Raw genomic sequence first — 8,516 nt, forward strand, 5'->3', positions numbered from 1 at the left:
GGTTCTGACGATTTGATCATTGAATTTTGGTCATTTTCCATCCAACATTCCACAACACAAATACATCGTTGAAACAACAATAGTTTTGACAACGTTTAATCAATCTCTGGTTCTGACGATTTGACCCTTGAATTTTGGTCATTTCCCTACCAATATTCTAGAACACAAATACATTGAAACATCATTTTTGACGACGTTTAATCAATGTTGGGCTCTGAGTTGATTTGACCGTTGAATTTTGGTCATTCCCCAGCCAACTTTCTACAACACAAATACAACATAGAAAAAAACACGCTTTTTGACAATGTTTAATCAACGTTGGGTTCTAACGTTGATCTGACCATTAAATATTGGTCATTTTCCAACCAATATTCCACAACACAAATACAACGTTGAAACAACATCTTTTTCCCCGAGGTTTAATCAATGTCAGCTTGTGACATTAATTTGACCATTGAATTTTGGTCATTTCCCAACCCATATTTTAAAACACAAATACAACGTTGAAACAACAATCTTTTTGACAACGTTGGGTTCTGACGATTTGACCATTGAAATTTGGTCATTTCTCAACCAATATTCCACAACACAAATACAACGTTGAAACAACATCCTTTTCGACGACGTTTAATCAATGTCAGCTTGTGACGTTTATTTGACCATTGAAATTTGGTCATTTTCCAATCAACATTCCATAACACAAATACAACGTTGAAACAACAATATTTTTGACGACGTTTAATCAATGTCTGGTTTTGACGATTTGACCATTGAATTTTGGTCTTTTCCCAACTAATATTCTACAACACAAATACATTGAAACATCATTTTTGACGACGTTGCATCAATGTCGGGTCCTGACGTTGATTTGACCATTGAAATTTGGTTATTTTCCAATCAACATTTCACAACACAAATACAACGTTAAAACAACAATATTTTTGACAACTTTTAGTCAATGTCTGGTTCAGACGATTTGACCATTGAATTTTGGTCATTTCCCAACCAATATTCCACAACGTTGAAACGACATCCTTTTTGGGAAGGTATAGCTCGGTTGGTAGAGTGGCCGTGCCAGCAACTTAAAGGGTTGCAGGTTCGATTCCCGCTTCTGCCACCCTAGTCACTGCCGTAGTGTCCTTGGGCAAGACACTTTACCCACCTGCTCCCAGTGCCACCCACACTGCTTTAAATGTAACGTAGATATTGGGTTTCACTATGTTAAGCGCTTTGAGTCACTAGAGAAAAGCGCTATATAAATATAATTCACTTCACAACGCTTAATCAATGTCGGGTCCTGACGTTGATTTGACCATTGAATTTTTGTCGTTTCCCAACCAGCAACGTGGATCCAACGTTGGACATCATCGTTGTCTCAATTTACTAATGCAACTATTTTGCAGGCCCTGCGAAGAGGTGGCGACTTGTCCAGGGTGTACCCCACCTTCCGCCCAATTGTAGCTGAGATAAGCACCAGTGCCCCCCGCAACCCCAAAGGGAATATGCGGTAGAAAATGGATGGGTGTCTTAATGAAATTAAACAATGGATGTCCGCTAACTTTTTGCAACTCAACGCCAAAAAAACGGAAATGCTGATTATCGGTCCTGCTAGACACCGAACTCTATTTAATAATACAACTCTAACATTTGACAACCAAACAATTAAACAAGGCGACACGGTAAAGAATCTGGGTATTATCTTCGACCCAACTCTCTCCTTTGAGGCACACATTAAAAGCGTTACTAAAACGGCCTTCTTTCATCTCCGTAATATCGCTAAAATTCGCTCCATTCTGTCCACTAAAGACGCTGAGATCATTATCCATGCGTTTGTTACGTCTCGCCTGGACTACTGTAACGTATTATTTTCGGGTCTCCCCATGTCTAGCATTAAAAGATTACAGTTGGTACAAAATGCGGCTGCTAGACTTTTGACAAGAACAAGAAAGTTTGATCACATTACGCCTGTACTGGCTTCCTGTGCACTTAAGATGTGACTTTAAGGTTTTACTACTTACGTATAAAATACTACACGGTCTAGCTCCATCCTATCATGCCGATTGTATTGTACCATATGTCCCGGCAAGAAATCTGCGTTCAAAGGACTCCGGCTTGTTAGTGATTCCCAAAGCCCAAAAAAAGTCTGCGGGCTATAGAGCGTTTTCCGTTCGGGCTCCAGTACTCTGGAATGCCCTCCCGGTAACAGTTCGCGATGCTACCTCAGTAGAAGCATTTAAGTCTCACCTTAAAACTCATTTGTATACTCTAGCCTTTAAATAGACTCCCTTTTTAGACCAGTTGATCTGCCGTTTCTTTTCTTTTTCTTCTATGTCCCACTCTCCCTTGTGGAGGGGGTCCGGTCCGATCCGGTGGCCATGTACTGCTTGCCTGTGTATCGGCTGGGGACATCTCTGCGATGCTGATCCGCCTCCGTTTGGGATGGTTTCCTGCTGGCTCCGCTGTGAACGGGACTCTCGCTGCTGTGTTGGATCCGCTTTGGACTGGACTCTCGCGACTGTGTTGGATCCATTATGGATTGAACTTTCACAGTATCATGTTAGACCCGCTCGACATCCATTGCTTTCCTCCTCTCCAAAGTTCTCATAGTCATCATTGTCACCGATGTCCCACTGGGTGTGAGTTTTCCTTGCCCTTATGTGGGCCTACCGAGGATGTCGTGGTGGTTTGTGCAGCCCTTTGAGACACTAGTGATTTAGGGCTATATAAGTAAACATTGATTGATTGATTGATTGACTTTTTGGCTCTCTCATCCAAAAAGGTTCCCGACCCCTGCTATAAAGTTATATAAGCCTTGCTTGTCCAATATTCAATGCAAAACTTGTTTGGGTCCCTATTAAAAGATTAATTTCTTCTTTGTTCAGTTTTACATTTTGGCCCATTCTGTATTTGAGTTTGACACCCCAGTTCTAGAAGGAGCAGTTGTGTGTAGTTTTGAGAGAACATTCTTTAAAAAAGATTTTCTGAGAGTTTACATAGCAGGTGAAATGAAGTGCTTAATTATATTTTCATGTGCGGGCGTCATTTTGGAAATATTACAAACAGCTGTGGAGTTGGACGTTATTTGACGTTACCTGCATCACATTCCTGGTGATCTTGCCGAAAGAATTGGGGATGATGAGCAGCACCGGGCTGGCGGACTGGCCGGAGGTCCTGCGTCTCTTCTGGTACTTGGGGAAAGCCCAGTCCAAAGCCACCAGTCCGCCGTCGCTCAGCTGCAGGTGGTCCCTGGCGAAGTGCACCGTGCCGCCGCCGCCGCCGGAGCAGAACGCCTCGTACGCGCTCCGGAGGACGGCGCCGGCCCGCCACGTCCATGCCGCGCACGGCGTGTAGTCCGCGAAGGAGGTGCAGGTCTTCAGGAGGTGTTTGGCCAGCGCGGAGGGCTTACAGACGAGCTCCGCGCTGCTGCGGGTTCCCGCGGCGTCCGTCCGCCTCCCGCCGGAAGAAAGTTTACACAATGCGCACCAGGTCGCGGCGAGCAGCAGGACCGCGACGCAGAGCGCCGCGAGACATCCCAGCATGTTCGCGTTTGACGCCGACTTAAAAAAAAAAGTCGCGAAAATCCGGGTTTAATTTGATAAAATCCCCTTTTTGTTTCCCCGTGAAGTCCGCGATGCGCAGCGGGGATCTTCCATGTCTGAACCGGCAGAGACTTCAACCTGCAACCGTGAGAAACAAAAATGTCCCCTTCAGTCAATGTAAACGGAAGACACGCCCCCCCTGTCAAGCCCCGCCCCCTCTTGCTGTGATGAGCAGGTATCCTTCTAGAACAGGGGTCGGGAACCTTTTTGGCTGAGAGAGCCATGAAAGCCAAATATTTCAAAATGTATATCATATTTTTTAACACTGAATACAACTAAAAGCCTGCATTTTTAATTAAGACCAACATTTTTACAGTATAAAAATTATCTTATTCTTTTTCATAACATTGTTATTCTGAAGCTAACCAATAATAAATAAAATGTCATGTCTGTTGATCATGTTTTTGTTTGGCCATGTGCTGTTTGTCCTTTGGACTCTTTAAGTTCCTGTTTTTTTTCCACTCCCTTGTCTGGTTTCCTTGGTTACTCATTTTGTCCACCTGCTTCCCGAGCACTAATCAGAGGCAGTATTTAAGCTCGTCTTTGCCAGTCAGTCGCCCTGGCGTCAATGTGATCTTTTCTTGCTCTGTGCTGACTTGTTTCATGCCTTGCCATAGTTTCGCGCTTCATGCCATGCCAAGTAAGTTTTGTTTGATTTAGTTCATAGTCTGTTTATGCGTTAGCTTTCTTCCTTAGCCCAAGTTATGCCGCCGCTGCGAGCGATTTTTGTTTGTATCTTTTTTTAGTTTAAATTAAGTCATGTTTTTACCTAAATGCCATGTCCGTGGTTAGTCATTTTGTCCACCTGTCTCTGGTGGACAAAATCCCCGCTCACCTGCCTCCCGAGCACTAATCAGAGGCAGTTTTTAAGCTCGTTTTTGCCAGTCAGTCGCCCTGGCGTCAATGTTATTTTTTCTTGCTCTGTGCTGACTTGTTTCATGCCTTGCCATAGTTTCGCGCTTCATGCCATGCCAAGTAAGTTTTGTTTGATTTATGTTCATAGTCTGTTTATGCGTTAGCTTTCTTCCTTAGCCCAAGTTATGCCTCCGCTGTGAGCGATTTTTGTTTGTATCTTTTTTTAGTTTAAATTAAGTCATGTTTTTACCTAAATGCCATGTCCGTGGTTACTCATTTTGACCACCTGTCTCTGGTGGACAAAATCCACGCTCACCTGCTTCCCGAGCACTAATCAGAGGCAGTATTTAAGCTCGTCTTTGCCAGTCAGTCGCCCTGTGCTGACTTGTTTCATGCCTTGCCATAGTTTCGCGCTTCATGCCATGCCAAGTAAGTTTTGTTTGATTTAGTTCATAGTCTGTTTATGCGTTAGCTTTCTTACTTAGCCCAAGTTATGCCTCCGCTGTGAGCGATTTTTGTTTGTATCTTTTTTTAGTTTAAATTAAGTCATGTTTTTACCTAAATGCCATGTCCGTGGTTACTCATTTTGTCCACCTGTCTCTAGTGGACAAAATCCCCGCTCACCTGCTTCCCGAGCACTAATCAGAGGCAGTATTTAAGCTCGTCTTTGCCAGTCAGTCGCCCCGGCGTCAATGTTATCTTTTCTTGCTCTGTGCTGACTTGTTTCATGCCTTCCCATAGTTTCGTGCTCCATGCCATGCCAAGTAAGTTTTGTTTGATTTAGTTCATAGTCTGTTTATGCGTTAGCTTTCTTACTTAGCCCAAGTTATGCCTCCGCTGTGGGCGATTTTTGTTTGTATCTTTTTTTAGTTTAAATTAAGTCATGTTTTAACCTAAATGCCATGTCCGTGGTTACTCATTTTGTCCACCTGTCTCTGGTGGACAAAACGCCCGCTCACCTGCTTCCCGAGCACTAATCAGAGGCAGTATTTAAGCTTGTCTTTGCCAGTTAGTCGCCCTGGCGTCAATGTGATCTTTTCTTGCTCTGTGCTGACTTATTTCATGCCTTGCCATAGTTTCGCGCTTCATGCCATGCCAAGTAAGTTTTGTTTGATTTAGTTCATAGTCTGTTAATGCGTTAGCTTCCTTCCTTAGCCCAAGTTGTGCCTCCGCTGTGAGCGATTTTTGTTTGTATCTTTTTTTAGTTTAAATAAAGTCATGTTTTTACCTAAAAGCCATGTCCGTGGTTACTCATTTTGTCCACCTGTCTCTGGTGGACAAAATCCCCGCTCACCTGCTTCCCGAGCACTAATCAGAGGCAGTATTTAAGCTTGTCTTTGCCAGTCAGTCACCCTGGCGTCAATGTGATCTTTTCTTGCTCCGTGCTGACTTGTTTCATGCCTTCCCATAGTTTCGCGCTTCATGCCATGCCAAGTAAGTTTTGATGATTTATGTTCATAGTCTGTTTATGCGTTAGCTTTCTTCCTTAGCCCAAGTTGTGCCTCCGCTGTGGGCGATTTTTGTTTGTATCTTTTTTTAGTTTAGATTAAATCATGTTTTTACCTAAATGGGAGCACAACCCTGCAGCATCGTGACATAAAATACTTTTTACCATTAATGCGACTTCTTGAACAGGTGCGGTAGAAAACGGATGGATGGATTTAAATGCATGAGAATGTTTTATATTTTGCGCGTTATTTTTAGCACTGTAATTACCAGCAAAATTATTCATAATTATCGCTTTAAGCAATGTCAGCTAAGATTGATCTGAGAGCCAGATGCAGTCATCAAAAGAGCCACATCTGGCTCTAGAGCCATAGGTTCCCTACCCCTGACTTACAGGATTGTAAAATTCTTCACATCCACACGAACAAGGGAATGAAAGTGGAAAAGTTAGTCCGTCCAATCACGTTCCAGTTTGGCTGCATTGGAGCAACCCGCTCTGTGCTCCTCCACTGAAGTCAATGGACACTCAGCTTCAACCCTGCTTAATGCACTGTGACGCTGCCACAATGGATGAGAAGAAGGTCGCGAAAGAAGCTGATTTTGAACCAAAAAATGAACGCATTCTAGCACATATTTAGTCAAAAAGAGCCGCGTACGAACAAATGAATGATTCACCCGACGCAGGAGAAATATGAAGTGACGACTTCGCTGCCATTGACCCCAGACGACTAACCTAAAAATAGTACTGCACCTACGTATTTTCCCAGATACTCAAAAAACAATGCCAGTTATTGAACGTTTAGTGAAGTAAATGTATTATTTGTAACCGTGATGTCTAAATATCAATATAATCAATACCAGTATTGGTATTAGAGCGACATTAGTGTGATTACATTAATAGTGTTTCACAACCGGTATAGCTCGGTTGGTAGAGCGGCCATGCCAGCAACTTGAGGGTTGCAGGTTCGATCCCCGCTTCCGCCATCCTAGTCACTGGCGTTGTGTCCTTGGGCAAGACACTTTACCCACCTGCTCCCAGTGCCACCCACACTGGTTTGAATGTAACTTAGGTATCAGGTTTCACTACGTTACAAGCGCTTTGAGTCACTAGAGAAATGCGCTATATAAATATAATTCATTTGACTAATTTCGCTTTATTAAAATCTCTAAAGGCTTAGTGGCCACATGCGTGGACAGCACTTTTTAGCTCCTATTTCCACAATTGTGTACACTACTGAATTGGGGTCTTATGGCCACATATGTGGGCACTTATACTGCCATCTGGTGGTGTCAGAAGAGTATAACATACAATGGAATTTGGAAAAAAAAAAAAAGAGTAAAAAAATAAGAATTAGCATGTCACTAAACATGTAGTACACGTATGTGTACTTATGGACTAAGTAAATCATATCGAAAGATGATTCTTAGTTTTTATTTTAATTAGGGTCTGATAAGCCCAAATTGCGAATAAAAATTAAAATAATTTCGGTTGGTAGAGTGGCCGTGTCAGCAACTTGAGGGTTGCAGGTTCGATTCCCGCTTGTGCCATCCTAGTTACTGCCGTTGTGTCCTTGGGCAAGACACTTTACCCACCTGCTCCCAGTGCCACCCACACTGGTTTAAATGTAACTTAGGTATCAGGTTTCACTACGTTAAAAGCGCTTTGAGTCACTAGAGAAAAAGCGCTATATAAATGTAATTCACTTCACTTCTCTTTGGTTAACTTTCCCAAACAGCAGTTAATTTTTTTGTTATATTGTTGTGTTTTTTACAAACTCAATACGTTCTTGGGCACATAAGGGCTTTAATTTTTTTATTTATTATTTTGCATTATTAATTAGGGTCCGCCCTGCCAGCAAAGGACATCCATGTCCTTTGCTAAGGCAAGGACCCTATTGAATCTGTAACGTTTCTTATTAGGGTCCGCCCTGCAATGGCAAAGGACATCCATGTCCTTTGCCATGCAAGGACCCTATTGAATCTGTAACGTTTCTTATTAGGGTCCGCCCTGCAATGGCAAAGGACATCCATGTCCTTTGCCATGCAAGGACCCTATTGAATCTGTAACGTTTTCTTATTATTAGGGTCCGCCCTGCTTATGGCAAAGGACTCCACAGGAGTCCTTTGCCATAGGCAAGGACCCTATTGAATCTGGTCCGTTTTATTAGGGTCCGCCCTGCCAGCAAAGGACTCCATGTCCTTTGCTAAGGCAAGGACCCTATTGAATCTGTAGCGTTTTATTATTCTTTATTAGGGTCCGCACTGCCAGCAAAGGACTCTGTCCTTTGCCATGGCAAGGACCCTATTGAATCTGCTTTGTTTTATTATTAGGGTCCGCACTGCCAGCAAAGGACTCTGTCCTTTGCCATGGCAAGGACCCTATTGAATCTGCTGCGTTTTATTATTATTGTTTATTCCGCACCTTCGCACCCTAATTTGACCCCCTTAACATGCTTCAAAACTCACCAAATTTGACAAACTCATCGGTCTACTGGGACACCCCAACTTATTAAGCAACCAAACCCCAAAAATGAAAATTGCGCGCTAGCGCCCCCTAGGAAAAAAAAAAAACAGACTGCTTGTAACTTCCGTTAGGAATGTCGTAGAGACATGAAA

At 43.0% G+C, this 8,516-nt stretch overlaps 1 protein-coding gene across 1 annotated transcript in view; it reads right to left on the bottom strand.

Annotated features, from left to right (window-relative positions):
• The window catches only part of abhd15a (abhydrolase domain containing 15a), a 31,786-nt gene extending 28,061 nt beyond the window's left edge, over nucleotides 1–3,725 (bottom strand). Inside the window, exon 1 of the mRNA XM_061919215.1 lies at nucleotides 3,093–3,725. Coding sequence (XP_061775199.1) covers nucleotides 3,093–3,539 — 447 coding nt within the window. The 5' untranslated portion in view covers nucleotides 3,540–3,725. The remainder of the gene's footprint in view (nucleotides 1–3,092) is intronic.
• Nucleotides 3,726–8,516: the final 4,791 nt, after the last annotated feature.

This window comes from Nerophis ophidion, linkage group LG13 (genome assembly GCF_033978795.1).
Source record: "Nerophis ophidion isolate RoL-2023_Sa linkage group LG13, RoL_Noph_v1.0, whole genome shotgun sequence".
Classification (NCBI taxonomy): Eukaryota; Metazoa; Chordata; class Actinopteri; order Syngnathiformes; family Syngnathidae; genus Nerophis; species Nerophis ophidion.